This window comes from Microcebus murinus, chromosome 6 (genome assembly GCF_040939455.1).
Source record: "Microcebus murinus isolate Inina chromosome 6, M.murinus_Inina_mat1.0, whole genome shotgun sequence".
NCBI lineage: Eukaryota > Metazoa > Chordata > Mammalia > Primates > Cheirogaleidae > Microcebus > Microcebus murinus.
In genome coordinates, this window is record NC_134109.1 from 107,521,771 (window position 1) to 107,541,366 (window position 19,596).

At 35.4% G+C, this 19,596-nt stretch overlaps 1 protein-coding gene and 1 non-coding gene across 3 annotated transcripts in view; both read left to right on the forward strand.

The window, feature by feature from the left end:
- ARIH1 (ariadne RBR E3 ubiquitin protein ligase 1) overlaps window positions 1-19,596 on the forward strand; it is a 120,460-nt gene that overhangs the window by 69,747 nt on the left and 31,117 nt on the right. For both annotated transcript variants that reach the window (XM_076004534.1, XM_076004535.1), the window contains 2 exons: window positions 6,357-6,449; window positions 6,922-6,977. In XM_076004534.1, the coding sequence (XP_075860649.1) occupies window positions 6,357-6,449; window positions 6,922-6,977 (149 nt within the window). The remainder of the gene's footprint in view (window positions 1-6,356; window positions 6,450-6,921; window positions 6,978-19,596) is intronic.
- LOC142871600 (U4 spliceosomal RNA) lies at window positions 364-502 on the forward strand. Its single transcript, XR_012919840.1, has one exon. It is a non-coding gene; the product is annotated as a U4 spliceosomal RNA (small nuclear RNA).

Genomic DNA, 19,596 nt, shown 5'->3' on the forward strand with positions numbered 1-19,596 from the left:
TTTTGGGTTTTCATCTCACTGGGTTTGGGTTTCTTTATCCTTCAAATGAGTAAAGGTACTCTTTCAAATCTCTTCTAGCCTGTGAATTGTTACCATTTCCCTCTCCTTAAATCACAATCCTAACTGGAGTATTTAAAAAAAAAAAAATCAGTACTACTATTAAAAAACATTAAATTTGGGTTTTGACCATTTTATTATCTTTAACAGATTCTCTTTGCCAGTTGACATACTAAGACCTAAATAATTTGTCTCAGGTTATACAAGGTTTGCTTATTCCTTGGCATTTTTCCTCCTACTCTATTATAGCCAGCTCCTCCTTAATTTAAATCTCCACTCTACTTTGAGTACTGAAGCTGGCTGCCCAGCTTTGTGCAGTGGCAGTATCATAGCCATGAGGTTTATCTGAGGTACACTTACTGTTAATTGAAAGCTTTTCCCAGTACCCTCCATGATGACTTGCAGTATAGTCAGCAATGGCAATTTTTGACAGTCTTTACAGAGACTGAATTTTTAAAAAAATAATGAAGCTAGGTGCTTACAAAGATGCACTGTAACTTTCTCAGTGCCCTTGGTGTTGTCTAACAGTATCAACAAATTTGAATTGAAAATCATGACTAGAGAGTTAGAGTGTAGACATTTGCTTTATAAATAATGATAGCGAACCTATTGTTCATTGAACACACCAGGCATGACTTTCCAGGTTAGTTGGGCAGATAAGTAAAGTAACATATTCAGAAAGAATGGTAAGTGCTTTGAGAGGACAAACATAAGATAGGATACTGTGGGAACAAGTTGGAGGGACACCTAACTCAAGTTATTGATCAGGCAGGACTTCCCACGAAAACTAACTTCTGAACTAACCTCTGAAGCAATGGTAGTTTGGTAAACAAGAAAAATGTAGCATGAAAGCCAAAGGAAGAGAATGTACTTTGAAGAATTCTGGAATGGTGAATGATGCTAAAATCTTTAGTGAAAAGAATTGGAAAGTGAATTTGGAAGAAAATTATATTAACTAGTGTGGTGGGATTGGAAACCAAACTGAGCTGAAGAGTCTCATTGACTTGAAGGTGAAAAGGAAATAAAAGCAATAATGTAAATAAATTACTATTTTAAAAGAAATTTGGCTATGTAAGTGACAGGACAAGAAAGCAAAAAATAACAACATAGGTTGGTAAGTAAACTAAAGAGTTATGGCAGCCCTGCTAAGCATTATGAAAAATATAATCATGATGAAATTAGGACTTCTTTTTGCATAATCTTTAGACTGATACAGGATAAATCTATCCTCTTCAGTTTTAGAAGTAAACATCACCTGAAATTCTTCATGAAGCTTTGTTTTATTTATTAGATCAGTGATTTCTTTACTTATACTGTATAACTCCTATGTTTCACTTTCACTACTCTCTTCAAACATTTATACTTTTGTTTACATATATCTTCAATCCATTTATCCTCCTAGAAAGCAATTTTTGGTTTATACAGTGACACACAAAAACAAGTTTTTAAATAAATGCTTTTGATAGCTTTAGTTTATATCACTTTGGAGTTAACTATCCTAGGTGGTCTCTCTTTAAAACAATTTCTATGTTATGGCTAATTCAGAGGGTTAGGTTTTTTTTAACCCTGGCAGCAGTTACTCACTTTATATTAGTGTTCCAGATCAAGATAACTTAAGATGTAGCTTTACTACTATCTTCCTCACTGCTAGGATGTAGCTTGGGGGCTACAGTATCTCATTTTTAAGAAGAAATTTGTAGATAAGTTAAATAGGTAAAGGCAGAGTTGAAGATTGTGAGAGAGTAGTCCACCCTGCCATCCTTTACCCTGTCTTTTTTAACCCATCCCATTTACACACAAGGGAACTGGTGCCTAGATTTGCTTAGTTTTTTTAATAAACAAAGTGATTTCAACTTTAGAGATTAGATGGACAACTTCTAATAGAAGAAAGGTAATTCTTAATGTTCTTACTACTATTTGATAATAGTTGCTGTGTATATAAGGTGATGGAGATAAATGAAACCTTTAAGAGTTCTTTTAGTTTCTTTAGGACCATTAATTTCTGTTGTAGATAATATTTCATATTTCTTTAATGTATTTCTTAATTGGATTTATTTATGATATAAAAAGGGATAAATTTAGTGAGTAGATAATCACTGAGACAGGAAACCCCAGGGTGAGCAAGTAGGTGAGCACAAGGTAGTAAGGGTACAAACATATCGAAGAAGGAAGAGGGAAAGGAAATAAGACAGACAGGAAGATATCCACAATAATGGTACATTGCTCTCTGATCATAATGAATGTGTATCTTTAAACAACAGATTAGTTTTTGCTTTAACTTTAGACACGCATGTGTGATTTATTTTTCTGATTTATCTTGTTTAATCTTGTTATCTAATTAGAAAAGTTATCTAATTAGAAAAGTTATCTTGTTATCTAATTAGAAACTCCTGACCTCAAGCCATCCGCCCACCTTGGCCTCCCAGAGTGCTAGGATTACAGGCGTGAGGGCCAGGCCTTAGAAGTTTTTAAAAGAAGCCTTTAAAGAATAAGAAGCTTGCTTCTTACCTTTTTATCTTCTCTTATAATGGTCCCTAGATTAGAAGTCACAAAAGTTGGGGACTTAAAAGTGATCACTTAATAACCATGGTGACCCTAATCTCTCAGTCTTAAGGATTTTTATTTGAAAAAAATACAGCACATAAGCATGTGTATATGTTTATAACTTTTTTTTTTTTGAGTCTTACTTTCTTGCCTGGGTTAGAGTGCCATGGCGTCAGCCTAGCTCACAGCAACCTCAAACTCCTGGCTCAAGCAATCCTCCTGCCTCAGCCACCCAAGTAGCTGGGACTACAGGCACGCGCCACCATGCCTGGCTAATTTTTTCTATTTTTAGTTGTTTGGCTAATTTTTTTCTATTGATAGTGGAGACAGAGTCTTGCTCTTGCTCAGGCCAGTGTTTATAACTTTTTAATAAAACATTTTAGAGGCCTTGGTATGGTTACCGTATTTGTCTTTTACAGAATACCCCTCATATTGAAAATCAAAGATTCTTATTAGTAATCTGGTAACAAGTTAGTGCCAGATCTCCTTCACTGATGGGGAGAAATCAGAATAAACTCCTTTAAACTTGATAAATATTTTATTTGTTATTGTTTCTGTAAAACTAGTTACAGAACTCTGATACATTTCCTTTCATGGCTTTGTCCATGCATTTTTCTATATAATTGATATGCTGTATATAAAATTTCTATCCGAACTAGACATTTGTATCTAATATTGTAAACAACATTAGAAATTTCATAAGCATATTTCAAATAATAGCCACTTGGAAAATGTAATAGAATTTTTAAAAAACCACTTAGAAGAGCCCCCAAAAGAATAAAAAGAGCTAGAAAAACTTCACAAGAAATGTGAAAGATCTATATGAAGAAAATGTTAAATGCTAGGATTAAAGGATGACTTGAGCATTTGAGATAGTATAGTCAGGAAAATATTGGGGTGGGGAAGGGCCAGGTGCAGTGACTCAAGTCTGTAATCCTAGCATGGTGGGAGGCCGAGGTGGGTGGATAGCTTGAGCTCAAGAGTTCGAGACCAGCCTGAGCAAGAGTAAGACCGCATCTCTACTAAAAACAAAAATAGAAAAATTAGTCAGGCACAGTGGCACAAACCTGTAGTCCCAGCTATTCAGGCAGCTGAGGCAGGAGGATCACTTGAGCCCAGGAGTTTGGGGTTGCAGTGAGCTATCATGATGCCACTTTTCTCTAGCTGGGGTGATAGAGTAAGACTCTGCTAAAAAAGAAAAGACAAAAAGGAGGGAAGGAGAAGAAAGAAAAAAAGAATAGGCAGACAGGGAAGAAGACTAGTTCTATCAGATAAAAGAATAGGCAGAGCAGTGCAACAGGATGTTGCCAAATATGCATGAGGAGAATTTACCATTATTATAGAGTATACATTTTAAATAAGGTAGAATATTCAGTACATGGTGTTGGAACAACTTGGTATCCATGAGGGGTAGGAACTTAGATGCCTATCTAACTCCTTTCATCAAATTAATTCAGAAGCCATAAATTAAAGACTGATACATTTCACTATATATAAATAAATAGCTTCTGCATGGCAACAAAATAGGAACATTCAAAATTGAAATTGAAAGAAGATATTTTCCATACTTATAAATGGCCAGTTTCCTAAATGAGTAAAAAGTCTCCCTAAGTCATTAAGAAAAAACCCAATGGAAAGAATGGGCAAAATATCTGAAGAGAGGGCACAGAAAAAGAAATGTACAGCCTTAAGTCTTTTTTTCAAATATTAAAACTTCACGCATAATAAAAGAAATTCAAACCAAAACTAATGTTTATTTTTCACCTATTAGATTGGCAAAGATCAAGGAGTTGGATAATTTACTCTTTGACATGAGTATGAAAACAAAGCACTCTTGTACAGTGTAAATCGCAGTCTCTTAGGGGGGAAGCATGGTAGTATTTATCAAATTGTATATGTATACCTGTTATAATGTCACTTCTACAAATTTGTTCTAAGATAAATTCAGACGATCACAAAGATGTGTATATAGTCAATGTAGTAGTCTAGTGGTGACAAAAAGGCAGTCTAAATGTCCATTAATAGTGGACTTTTTAAGTAAAATTGTGGCTTCTTGTCTAAAAGCTGTACCAAAAAAAAAAATAAATAAATAAAATAAATAAAATTGTGGTACCTTGATAAAGACTTTAAAAAGAGACAAACCCATGTGTACCAATATGGCACCACATCAGAAATCTATTAAATTTTGTAAAACAAAAACAAGACACAGAAGAGAGCATATGGTACTGCTACTGTGTGTGTACATGTTGTATGTTAGAACCTAAGAAATTGGAAATAGCGATTGCCTCAGCATAGAGAAAACAAAAGACAGGGATGTGAATGAGGGAGACATATTTTTTTATCATAAACTCATACTATTAAAAATTGTTTTTAACTATGAGCCTATATGACTTATTTAATTAAAAATACTTTAGTAATACATATTATAAAATGTTCTTTAAGATAACCATATTTGAGTATTTTAAAAAATATAATCTTCTAGGTCCTCTAATATTTAAAGTAGTTGCTGGATATCACATTATAGAACATAGTATGCTTTATGTAACCATTCCTTGAATTAATAGCATTTCAAATTGTGTAAATAATCAAGATTAGAGCAAAATATTACTGTTAATCTTAGCCATTGTTATTAAATCTTTGTCTTAAGATTTTATTTATTTTCTAGGATAGCTACATTACATGCAGTTTTATGAAGTGCTATATTTGCATGACATTTTTAATAAGTTTATTGAGCTATAATTCACATACTGCCTATTTAAAGTGTTTTTTAATGTATTCACAGAGTTGTGCATCCAGTTAATTTTAGAACATTTTTGTAACCCCCAAAAGACACTCCATACCCTTTTATATTTGCCACTCCCCCCTTCCCCCAATTCCTCCCAACTCCCCCTAGCCGTAGGCAACCACTCATCTGTTTTGTTTTTCTTTGGATTTGCCCATTCCGGACCTTTCATGTAAATGGAATCAAACAATATTCAATCTTTTGTGACTGGCTTCTTTCACTTAGCATAATGTTTTGAAAGTTCATCCATGTTGTAGCATGTATCAGTATCAGTATTTTATTCCTTTTTATGATTGATTAATATTCCATTATATGGAATTTCCACATGTTATTTATCCATCCATTAGTTAATAGGCATTTTGGCTATTATGAATAATGCTCTTATGAACACTTGTGTACAATTTTTTATAAGGATATATATTTTCTTTTGAGTATATACCTAGGAGTAACACTGCTGAGTCATATGGTAACTTTTGTTTAATATTTTGAGAAACTGCCTGATGTTTTTCAAAATTGTTGTATCATTTTATATTCCCATCAACAGTATATGAAGGTTCCAGTTTTTCTATATCCTAGCCAACACTTGTTATCATCTAGCTTTTTGAGTGTAACTGTCCTAGTGAGTGGGAAGTGGTGTCTATTGGTTTGCATTTCCATGATGGCTGATGATATTGAGTGTCTTTTCATATGCTTATTGGCATATGATATATTCTTAATAAAAACTTGTTGCCTACCTGTCCTAACATTTGTAAATATCTACCACAGATGCATTTCTCATTAATTAGAGGTTTTGTGTTCAGTGGATTTGCATGTCTAGGTTTCACCACCAAGAAGTTCATTTTAGGAGCCCATGTATTCCTGTCAAATTGGACATTTTTGAGAATGAAACCTCACAGAGTCTTATAGAGTCACTGTGTATAGTGATTTTTCTGATAATGTCTTTGTTAAAGTTCATGTTTTACTTTCCTTGCAGTATTTCACTGGCCTTGAATGTGGACATAAGTTTTGTATGCAGTGCTGGAGCGAATATTTAACTACCAAAATAATGGAGGAAGGCATGGGGCAGGTAAAGATGCCAATTTGTTTTACAGTTTTTGTTGAATTTACTGTAATGTTTCGACCCTTGTGCGACTAAAATTATAAAGCTTTCTAGATTACGAATCATATGGAGAATATTTCTCTAAATTAAAACAACTAAAAGATAACAAGCTTTTTTCTCTTTATAATGTGGCATTCGAATTAAAGTTTTCTCAGTAAGCATCAATATTGGTATATATCACGTAGACTTGTTGAACAATTTTGTTAGATACCTTGCTTTGTCATTCAAGTTTGTATTCAAAAACCAGTTACTCTGGTCAGCAATTCTAGTTACTTTATAGTGATAAACACACTCAACGTACTTTCTTTAAATAGAAGGGAAAGGATTGAGATTCTATAAACACTAAGGTATTTCTGGAATCTAGCAAAGTGCTTGGTGATGGTAAGCATTCATTAAATATTTGTTGAATGAAGGCAGTTTAAATTTCAATCTTTTTCAGACTATTTCGTGTCCTGCTCATGGTTGTGATATTTTAGTGGACGACAACACAGTTATGTAAGTATTTTCAATAGAGTATGCATGTTGACTATTGGTTAGTTGATTAAACCAAATTAACTTTCACTCAGTTCCTCAAAGGAGGTAAAACTTGTCATAGTCTAAAGAGACTTAGAGACTTTCTAATTCCTTTGTTTTAGCCCACTTATAACTTGGTTAAATGCCTAGTCACCGTTCTTGTAAACTTGGCAAAACATGATAGCTAGGTTTTGATAAACCTTGGAATTGGAGAATAGGAGAATATGTTAGTGTATCAGTTGAAGGGCTGAATGATCCACAAACAAATTGTTTAGTACTAGTTAATTGCCTATATAGAAAAGTATGTCTGTATTTAAGACCTGGGATTTGAAGGTAATAAAAGTAAAAGCAATCATGGACTTTAATGAGTAAATATCTTAACCTAAATAATAAAACCATAAATTGACTTGTCCAGGGCAGTTTATAAGTTCACCGATTCCACTTTCTTACCCTCAGTCTGCTTTGATTTATTTGGAACATATTTATTATTGTTATCTGCTCTGTGTTAATCTTGGTTCTATTTTTCAGTGAATCTTGTTTCAATTTATTGTTTTAGGCTAGCAAAAATAACCCATGTATCATCTCAAAGTACAATTCTTCCAATTATCTTTCTCCTGTTCCCTGATGCTCTCTGATTCCTTGTACATTCTTTCATCAATACATCAGTTTCATCAGTACAGATTCATCAATACATTTCATCAATATAGATCACTATATCCTTTCATCCATTCCACAGACATTTACCAGGAGCCTCCTTACTAGCACATATGCACAGGGTAGCAAAAAATTAAATTGCAATATTCCTTCTCTCCCCCAAAAGGTTCACAATATTAAATAACAACAATATAAGAGTTTAAGTTTAGTGTATAAAGGTATGTGTGTGTGTATATGTATGTATATGTGTGCATGTGTGTGTGTGTGTGTATATATATATATATATATAGTTAGAAAGAAGCAAATTATTCCATCTGAAGAGTTTAGAGAGACTTTACCAAGGGAATAGTGTACAAGGAGTAAAAAGTGATGTTCAGAGTGTGAAGAGTAATACTAGTTAAATAAAGAATGTCAGTATTTTTTAAATATGTCCAGAACTTCTCTAGTAAGTATTTTGTGGTGGCTAGAACACAGACCAGGAAGTTATTAGAGAGAAGAATGAAGAGTGTTTGACAGTTTATAATGTTTTGTCATAGAAGTTTTTAAGACTGTGATAATGAGATTTTCATTTTAGAAATATGGCTTTGGCGGTATAGTAGAAGATGGTTTAGAGTGGGGAGGCATTTGGGCATTGAGACTTAGTTAGAAGGCTGTTGTAGTCTGTATTAAAGATGTTAGTGGGGCAGTTGGGATTCAAATGGGGAGCCAGTAGAAACAATAGAATTTAGAGACAGATTGGTTGTGGAATATGAAAAAACTGCAGCATGAATCTACAGTTTTTCATTCAATCCATTAGATAGAAACTAGTAACCTTCAGGTTTGGAATTCCATAACAGTGAAGTAATGGGAGAGGAAGCCATCACTCTTAGAAAGAATATAGAATGAGAAAAGAAAAACTGACATCTTAGAGACTAATAGTTAAGGGGAAATTAAAAGAAGAGGAGGAGTTGTTGAAAGATACTTAGGTGATGCTTTAAGAGAATAATATTATAGGAACCAAGAGATTAGAAAATGTCAGCAAGAGGCTGGGTGTGGTGGCTGACGCCTGTAATCCTAGCACTCTGAGAGGCCAAGATGGGCAGATCGTTTGAGTTTAGGAGTTTAAGACCAGCCTGAGCAAGAATGAGACCCCGTCTCTACTAAAAAATCGAAAGAAATTGGCTGGACAACTTAAACTATATAGAAAAAATTAGCTGGGCATGGTGGTGCATGCCTGTATTCCCAGCTATTTGGGAGGCTGAGGCAGGAGGATCGCCTGAGCCCAGGAGTTGGAAGTTGCTGTGAGCTATGATGACGCCATGGCACTCTAGCCCAGGCAACACAGTGAGACTCTGTCTCAAAAATAGAAGTCACTAATGATGTCACTTCCTGCAAAGATGTAAAAGAACATTGAAAAGACACCATTGGATTTTCCCATTATAAAAGCAATTGTACTAGAAAGGTGAAAGTAGAAAAAAGATTGTGATGAGTTCAGATGTCAATGGAAAATGGAGAACAGTATGGTAGTTTAGGGCAAGTTCTTGATTATACCTTCAATAGATTGCATATTGACTTATGTCATCTTAGATGCTTAGAACATCTTTCTAAATCACAGAAAGTGATTGGTGTTGAGCTCGTGGTTTAACAGCTTCTACAAATTATTCAGGTGTTCTTTGGACATTGTCCTGACAGTGTGGCAAACATTAATTTTTTCAGCTGTACACAATGAAGCCATAAGTTTCCTGGAAGTACTTCAGGAGCTCTGCTGGGGGACTCACTCTTTCCTCTGTTTCAATCTTATATAAGACGGATATGAAAATCTATTCTATAGGTTTCTGGGTAAAGTTTTATTTTGAGGAAAACTAGATGGGAAAGGGACAAAATATTTGCAACACAAATTAATTTCCTTGATATCATAGGGCTTTTACAAATCAGGAAGAAGATAATCCTATATATAGGACATGAACATGCAGTTCATAGTGAAAAATTTAAATGGTCATAAATATAAGTTGTCAGGCCTAGTTAAATAAATATAAATCAAAATTAGATACCCCCAAAAAGTTTTTATTGGTAAAGAAAATTTGGTAATGTCTAATGTGAGTGAGTCTAATGTGAGTGAGACTATAGTACAATGGGGAGTATAAACTGTTGCAAGCTTTTTGGAATGCAATTTGGTGATCTATAAAAATTTATATGCTCTTTGGCCTTTCCTCCAATGGTTCAGCATCTTGGATATTCATAGTGCTAACATCTAAGTCACTGTCTTTTCTCTTTTCCAAGGCTTGTTGTCATTCAAAGTAATTTCAACGCCCACGTATATAGTCCAAAGTATAATCCCAAGGCCAACAGCCTAAGCATCACCTAGGAACTTGTCAAGAGTGTACATTGTCAGGCACTACCCCAGACTTCCTGAATCAGATATTTTGGAGGTGGAGCCCGGCAGTCTGAACAACAAGCTCTCCTGGTGTGTTTCTGATGTACTTGAGAGCCATTGCTATAACTTTTCATTTCCCTGATCTAATTTCCAGTAAAATCCTCTTTACCCGAGCTTCCCACTCCCATGGCCACCAACCTAGGCCTACTCCAGATCTATTCTAGTTGACTTTGCAAAATCATCTTTTTTTTGCCTGTTCCCAAAATACTGCTCCTTGGGCTTCTATCCAACCCCCTATTTCTTTTCACTTTATACACTTTCCCTAGGCATGCCTCAGAAATCCCCAAGTTCAGATCTCGCTTTTAAGCTTAGGACCTATATTTTCCCACTACCTATCAAACATCTCCGTGTGTCAGTGCTTGTGTTTGTGCATATATATCAGGTTTTATCTTATCCAGTCTTCAACACCACCACCAAACTCGCTCATTCTTCTTGCTTCTCAGTATCAAAGAATGGCACCACTAGGTGTTAAACACTTGCCTGAATTGAAAACCTTGATGACATCTCTGATTCATTTTTCTCCTGCATCTCCCAGAATTACCCTTACACCAAATTCTGTCAGTTCCACATCCTCATTACCCTTAAATTCATCCAGTTTTCTCTATTCTACTGCCATTAACCTGATCCAGGCCGTCATCTTCTCTTATCTGCAAATCTGCAACTGGCTTCTAAGTGATTCCCTTATATCTAGTTTCATCATTTCCCAGTTCTTCACAAATGATTTCCATTGTTCTACATTGCTCACCTTTGCAGCTTCATTTTCTGCTTTGTCTTTTCTCACATTCTCTGTTCTAGCCATGCAGAACTTGGTTTCTTGAAAGTATTGTGCATTCATTTGCATTCAGTTTGGTTTGAGTTTGTTTACTTTTTTCTCTACTGCCTTCTGGCTTTCTCACATAAAACACTTTTGTTTTACTCTCGAATTCTCTTAACCTGTTCATCCTCTTAGTCATTCTCAGTTTAGGTTGTAACTTTGGTTTGAGTAGACATGCCTTGAGCTCCAAAGTTCCCCCCATATTTCTCTTACCATTCATTTTTGTAATTGTGTTTATTCTTATCTGTATTGTTTCTTAAGCTGTATGATACCAGGTACCCTAATTTTTAAATATATTCTTTGAATTCTTTGCTTATTTCCATTGAAGATGTGTGGGCCTAACCTTGGAAATACTACACTGAAAGTATTTATTCACTGACCACTCTGTGATTCTTAGACTTTTAAAGTCTTAATAGGGGTCATTGAATGGATTTACCTTTTTATTCCTTAGCAACTGATATTTAATAGGCATGCATCTTTGAATAAGTAACTGGAAATATATTATTATCCCTTGCCTTCATGAACATTTCATCATCTCAAACTTCAGGGATTGATTGGTGCCATAATACCATCAAGGCTAAGTGGGGCTTCCCTACACAGTGGCCTCATATAGCTATACTTTCAAAGTCATGAAGGTAAGAGTATATACTCTGACAAACTTTGTCACAGATTTGTCCTTGATACTTTCATGAGATGAATGAAAACTATTTCTCTAAATTACGTATCACTTATAACCAAATAAATGTTCGTCTACTTCTGTTCATCCTAGTAGTTGGTTGTTTTTTTTTTAGGGCCTAAATTTCATTTACTATATATAGTTTCTCTAGTAAATCTTAGGGATAATAGAGGTAAACTTATATTTATACAGTCTTTCAAGACCTTCAAGTAGTATATGTAGTTTCATTTTGACTAATCAACGATAGCATTAATACATATTGGGAATTGTGATCTTTTGGTTGAACACCTCCTGTGAGGGGTGCCTAAAAATATTATTTACTTTCAAATATGAGTTTTAGAAACAGTTGATAGCAGGAACTTATTGCCACTCACTTCTAGCAGAATTATGCCCAGTGCTTTTTAAAAAAAGCTTTAACTTTAGGCAATATTTGCTTTTTTTTTTTTTTTTTTTTTTTTTTGAGACAGAGTCTTGCTTTGTTGCCCAGGCTAGAGTGAGTGCCTTGGCGTCAACCTAGCTCACAGCAACCTCAAACTCCTGGGCTCAAGCGATCTGCCTGCCTCAGCCTCCCGAGTAGCTCGGACTACAGGCATGCGCCGCCACGCCCAGCTAATTTTTTCTATATATATTAGTTGGCCAATTAATTTTTTTCTATTTATAGTAGAGACGAGATCTCACTCTTGCTCAGGCTGGTTTCAAACTCCTGACCTCGAGCAATCCGCCTCCCAGAGTGCTAGGATTACAGACGTGAACCACTGCGCCCGGCAAGATTTGTTTTTTAAATGATTCTTAGGATCATGGTATATATACTGCATGCCTTTATTGGCTAATTCCCTACTTGTCTGAAAGGGCAGAAATATTCTTTTTAAAAAATAGATTGTTTTATATTAAATAATTAAATTTAAGTGCTATTCTTTAATAGATATTTCCTGTTCAATTTTTTTTTTTTTTTTTTGAGACAGTTTCACTCTATTTCCAGGGCTAGAGTGCCATGGCGTCAGCCTAGCTCACAGCAGCCTCAAACTCCTGGGCTCAAGCAATCCTTCTGCCTCAGTCTCCCGAGTAGCTGGGACTACGGGCATGTGCCACCATGCCCGGCTAGTTTTTTCTCTATATATTTCTAGTTGGCCAATTAATTTCTTTCTATTTTTAGTAAAGACAGGGTCTTGCTCATTCTCATGCTCATGCTCATGCTTGCTCATGCTCAGGCTGGTTTTGAACTCCTGACCTTGAGTGATCCGCCCACCTCAGCTTCCCAGAGTGCTAGGATTACAGGGGTAAGCCACCATGCCTGTTCAATCAATTTTAAGCAGTATATATTAATTCCTTACTGTGTAAGGTGAGGAAATAGTGGTGCCTGCATGCTATACTTTACCTTTATCTCTTCTTTTTTTTTCTAATTTCTGTTAGATACATAATTATATTACATTACCAACTTTTCTGTTCTGTGGCTTATTCTTTTTTTTTTTTTTTTTTTTTTTTTTTGAGACAGAGTCTCGCTTTCTTGCCTAGGCTAGTGTGAGTGCCGTGGCGTCAGCCTAGCTCACAGCAACCTCAAACTCCTGGGCTTAAGCAATCCTACTGCCTCAGCCTCCCGAGTTGCTGGGACTATAGGCACGAGCCACCATGCCCGGCTAATTTTTTTATATATATATATTAGTTGGCCAATTGATTTCTTTCTATTTTTATAGTAGAGACGGGGTCTCGCTCAGGCTGGTTTTGAACTCCTGACCTTGAGCAATCCGCCCGCCTCGGCCTCCCAGAGTGCTAGGATTACAAGCGTGAGCCACCGCGCCCGGCCTGTGGCTTATTCTTTCATGTTTGTCAATAGGTTAATTCAGAAAATTATAAACCAATGTATTTATAATACTATAATAATATAAAGGTTAATTGTAGAACCAAGTAATTGAATATATCCAGAGAGAAATAAATGTCATCTTCTAAGTCTGTTCTGCTTCAAGAAGAATATTTCAGTTATCCAAGTCAGATGATTATGTTTTACATTCTATCACTATCTTGAAAATCACAAATAGGATTGTGAAGGACTTTAGATGCTTAGTAATTAAGTGAAGTCATACAGTTTGTACCATCTGAGGCTAGAGACAAACTAAATTTCAATATGTATGTTAATCACATTACAGTGGAGCATCTCATTTTTTACAGTGGAAAAACATTGTTCTTATTTAATTATAAAAGTCTCAGTTAGCTATGTAATGACTTTTATTTTTTTTATTAAGTCCTAAAATACATTCAGTAAAGTGTATAAAGTACATTAACCTTAAAAGTATATTTGTTTTACTACCCAGATCAAGGTATAGAATTTTCCCAGTACTCAGAATGTTCATCCTTATGTCCCTTCCCAGTCAGTATCCATCTCATCTCTGCTACCTATCCTGACTTCTGTCACCGTTAGTTTTGCCTGTTCTTGAATATCATTTAAATGAAATCATACAGCATGTATTTCTTTGTGTAAGTATATCTGCTTCAGTTACCATAATGCCTTTGAGAGTCATACATGTTGTTAAATGTATTTGTGTTTTGGATTTGTTTTTTATTATTACTATATAGTCTTTTATTCTGATAATAGATGTTTGGAGTTTTTTAGTTTGTTTGGTTTTGGTTACTGTGAAAAAACTACAGAGAGTATTCTTGTATGTCTTTTGGTGGACATGTACTGATTTTTGGGGGGTATTTACTTAGGAGTAAAATTTCTAGCTTTAATAGATACTGCTAAATGGTTTACTATAATGGTTGTTCTGGTATTCCTTTCAGCTATGTATGAGAGCTCTAGTCTTTGCCCATACTTATGTCATGTGTATTTTATAATTTTAACCATTCAGGTTGATGTGTAGGTATATCTCACTGTGGTTTTCATTTGCAGTTTCCTGGTGGAAAATGTAGAACATCTTTTCCATATATTTATTAGGCATTTGGATATCCTTTTTAACAAAGTATCCATTCAAGTCACTAGCCCATTCTTAAAATTTGGTTATTTTCTCTGTCATTTACTTTGTAAAGAATTCTTTAAATATGCCCATATGAATCTTTTTAGATTTATGTATTTCCAACTATTTATTCTCAATGTATGGCTTGCATTTTCTTTATAAAAGAAAGGTGATTTTTCTTACTTTTTAATGAACAGAAGTTTTCATTTTGGTATCTAATTCATCATTTCCCCCAATTTATAACTATTGCTACTTAAGAAATCTTTTCTTACCCCAAGTTGTATTTATTATTTTTAAGGCACATAGAGTTTATGAAGAATGCTTTGATAACATGTAACTTTATATGTCTCATAGTGGAATAAATTGAATGCCCATTGTTGTTTCTTCTTAAGGAAACAGAAAAGCACTCGCTTTAGTATTCTAGGTAGGAAATTTAGCACAGGAGCTATAGTATACTGTTTTAGAAAGTATGCTTAAAAGGATCAGAACTGAAGTTCATACTGAAATGATTCTCTAGTCTCATTGAAATATAAGGTGAAACAATTGAAGTTTTGGTAAGTTTAAGGTTAAGTTTATAGACTAGGGAGGGGTATATTACTGATCAATACTAATAATTTAAGCTTTTAAAAATGTTACTGAACCATAAATATAAGCTTACAGATTGAAGGAAGGCAGGGAATAGTCAGGGGGAGGGTACATGAAGCAAATTCTCTGGGGTCTGATATGCCAATATACAGTCTGTGGCTTTTATTTTGATGGAGCCATGGAGAGGGTTTTGAACAGGGTAGTGAAATAGTCAGGGAAGATTGCTTTGACTGCTAGTTTAAAAAAATATGCTATAATTGAGAGTATGGAGATTGGTTGGGAGACTGTTACAGCAGTCCAGGTGAGAGATGACGGCGGTTTGGATCAGGATGGTAGCAGAGGACAGATTTTACCATTTTCAGATGGTGAAAAATAGTGGGATTTTTAATTTATTTTGAAGGTAGAGTCAGGGTTAGATATGGGGTATAAGAGAAGAGTTGAGTCAGGGATGACTGCAAAATTATTATTATTATTTTAGAATCTCACTCTGTTGCCTAAGCTAGAGTGCCGTGGTGTCAGCCTAGGTCTTAGCAACCTCAAACTCCTAGGCTCAAGCGATCCTACTGCCTCAGCCTCCAGAGTAGCTGGGACTACAGGCATATGCAGCACCATGCCTGGCTAATATATATATATATATATATATATATATATATATATATATATATATATATGTTTAATTGTCCAGTTAATTTCTTTCGATTTTTTTAGTAGTGACGGGGTCTCACTCTTGCTCAGGCTAGTCTTGAACTCATGAGCTCAAATAATCCGCCCACCTTGGTCTCCCAGAGTGCTAGGACTTGCAAAATTATTTTGATATTTAATCGGGATTAAATTCGAGAGACAATAAATATTACATTAATTTTTATAATCAGAAATTTGAGCAAAAGTTTATTATAAAGATGTTAATCACATTATCATAATTCTATAGCACAAATGCCCAACCATAAAGGAAGATGGAATATAATACAATAATTAAAATTAGTTCATGAATTATTTTAATGACACTGGAAAGTGCCTATATAATGTTAGCCAAAAAAAACTAAGGTACAAAATTATATGTAATAAGTTCTATAAAATTGTCATTTACAAAAATCCATGTTCATAATAATTTTGAGTGATTATTCCTCCTGAGTGATAGTTATAGGTGGTTTTTATTTTCTTCTTTATGTTTGTCTAATTTGTATGTCAGAACAAAAAACCTTTTAAAAAGTTAAATATTTTTATTAGTCTTAAATTGAAGTATAATGTTGAATTATTCAGAGTGCCATATAAGTGAAAGGTATGGTTTAGCAGTTGGCATTAATTAACCAAAAAACAAAAAAACATTGTGTTTAACATCACCTGGTTTCAAATCACAGCTCTCTAGTTATCTTGTTTGTTTAAACAGAGTGTTATCCCCAAACTGAAGGGTGATTTAATACATCTGACACTGTGCTCAGCATATATAGTTGGTATTCAGTAGAAGTCCTTTTGCTTACCTAGAGATCTGCCTTCCACGAGGAGACCTGGCATAATAACTATTTTCAACTTGAGTGATGGCAACAAGTCTTTGTCTAGAGAATTAGCTTATTAATGACCAAAAAGACACTTGCCTTCTTCTTGAGAGTGCCTATTTTCAAGGATGGGAGGTCACTTTCTTTTACTTCCCTATTATCAGATAAACCAGTGGTCCTCACACTTTTTAAACAGGGGTCCAGTTCACTGTTCCTCAGACTGTTGGAGGGCCGGACTACAGTTTAAAAAAAACTATGAACAAATTCCTATGCACACCGCACATATCTTATTTTGAAGTAAAAAAACAGGCAGGCCGGGCATGGTGGCTCACGCCTATAATCCTAGCACTCTGGGAGGCCGAGGCGGGCGGATTGCTCAAAGTCAGGAGTTCGAAACCAGCCTGAGCAAGATTGAGACCCCGTCTCTACTATAAATAGAAAGAAATTAATTGGCCAACTAACATATATAGAAAAAATTAGCCGGGCATGGTGGCGCATGCCTGTAGTCCCAGCTACTCGGGAGGCTGAGGCAGGAGGATCGCTTGAGCCCAGGAGTTTGAGGTTGCTGTGAGCCAGGCTGACGCCACGGCACTCACTCTAGCCTGGGCAACAAAGTGAGACTCTGTCTCAAAAAAAAAAAAAAAAAAAAAAAACAGGCAAAAACACCCACATGTGGCCCACTTGATAAGGTAGAAACCTTGGCCTAATAACCTCTAACCTTTGCTCTCACCAGCCCTGCTGGGTCATGCCAGATTTAGACAACTCTTTAGACAACTCTTTAGGCTAGTATCAGCTATAAGAAATCATTAAGGCTCGTCATATCAGAGAAACATTAGGGGTAATAGATGTGTAATTAAGATGTGTTTATTTAACACATTAACTGCCATATGAGTTGGATTTAACTCCCTCTAGTTTTGAGCCGGGGGCCTTGTGAAGCATATGTAACTCATATGTCTCTTCACCTTGCGAGCTGCAAGAACTGTTTTTCAAGTTGCATATACTGTGTTTCCCCGAAAATAAGATGGGTTCTTACAGTTATTTTTCCTCAAGAAAACACCCTAGGGCTTATTTTCAGGGGATGTGGTTTTTTAAAGCATGGCACAACAATCTACATTTATTCAAATATAGTTAAGTCGTGTTCTTCTGGAACATCATCATAACTCTCCAAATCCCGAATTCCATCCTGAATTTCTTGCGACTCTATTTCCTTTAGAACCATTGGCCCCAATCTCTCAAGCAGTAGAGCTCTCAAGGGGCAGATGAGAAGGGCTGCTCCTCTTCTTTACCGCTCCGCAATGGAATGCATGGGTTGTGCAGATACACTGCATAGCCACGCCCATCAGTAGGTCTTATTTTCGGATTAGGGCTTATATTGCACAAATGCTTAGAAATCCTGCTAGGGCATGTCTTATTTTCGTAGAAACACAGTAATTCAAACACAGAAAACAATAAACAATAATAAATTTTTCATTAAATTCGAAAGGATTGTTTTGTTTTTGAAGTTTTTATTTTATTTTTGTAATAAAATACTATGGCCCCAAGGAAAAATTTTGTTTTTGTAGTGTGGCAGTGTGTTAAGAATCAAGGCATCTGACTTTGGGTTGATACTTTCCTTATTTTTTAATTGATGTAAAATTCATTTAATATAAAATTTACCATTTTAATTACTATCCTTTAGTATATGTAGCAGATTGATTCTAACACCCCCACTCTAAGTGTACTAGAATCTGTGCACATTCAAGTCCCACAGTTGGCCCTGTGAAACTCATATACATGAAAAGTCAGCCCTTTGTGTATGTGAGTTTCACATCCCATGAACATTATATTTTTGATGACTGTTTGGCTAAAAAAAAATCTGTGTATAAGTAAACCTGTGCAGTTCAAACCCAGGTTGTTCAATAATCAATTATATTTTAAAATATATACTCCAGTGGCTTTTTTTTTTTTTTTTTTTTTTAGTAGAGACGGATTCTCACTTTTGCTCAGGCTGGTCTCCAACTCCTGAGCTCAAGTAATCCTCCCGCCTCGGCCTCCCAGAGTGCTAGGATTACAGGCGTGAGCCACCGCGCCTGGCCCCGTGGCTTTTAAGTACATGCATAATGTTGTGCACCTATCACCACTACCTAATTCCAGAATATTTTCATCACCCCATATCCATTAAGCAGTCACTCCCAATTCTTTCCTTCCCTTAGACCCTAGCAAGCACTTACCATGTTTCTATCTGTATGGATTTGCCTATTCTGGACATTTTACATAAATGGAATCATATGATATATGGCCTTTTCTGCCTGGCTTCACTTTCTTCCACTTACTTTCATGTTTTCAATATTTATTCTTGAAAAAGAATTATGTAGTATAAGTTAGTATTTCATTTCTTTTTATTGCTAAATAATGTTTCATTATATGGATGTTTTTACTTTTTGTGGAAACATTTGTGTTGTTATATGAACATTTGTGTACAAGTTTTTGATTAAACACCTGTCCTTAATTTTCTTGAGTATGTATACACCTCAGAGGGGAATTGCTGTGTCATATGGTAATGCTATGCTTAACTTCTTGAGGAACCACCACATGCACTAATTATTTTTAGACCACAGTTCCAACATCTGTGAAATTTGGAGGTTTTCTCATTTAAAACATATTTACTGAACACTTTATACTGGCCAGGCACTGTGCTGGACATAGGGGATCCTTTCATGGAGCTTACTGTTTGATTGGGGATAGGAGAACAGGAAGACAGATATTAAATGATAATACAGATAACTGTCTAATTAAAATTATGAGAAATTCTATAAAGGAGATGTTGAAGGTGCCATGTGAACTAAGAAGGAAGCCCACTTGTAATCCTAGCCACTCCGAAGGCTGAGGCAGGAAGATCTTTTTAGCCCAGGAGTTTAAGTCTAGCCTGGGCAACATAGTGAGATGCTGTCTCTTTAAGAAAAAAAAAAGAAAGAAAGAGAAAGAACTGAGAGGAGATCTACAACTAGAATGTGGGAACTCAGGAAAGGCTTCTTTGAGTGA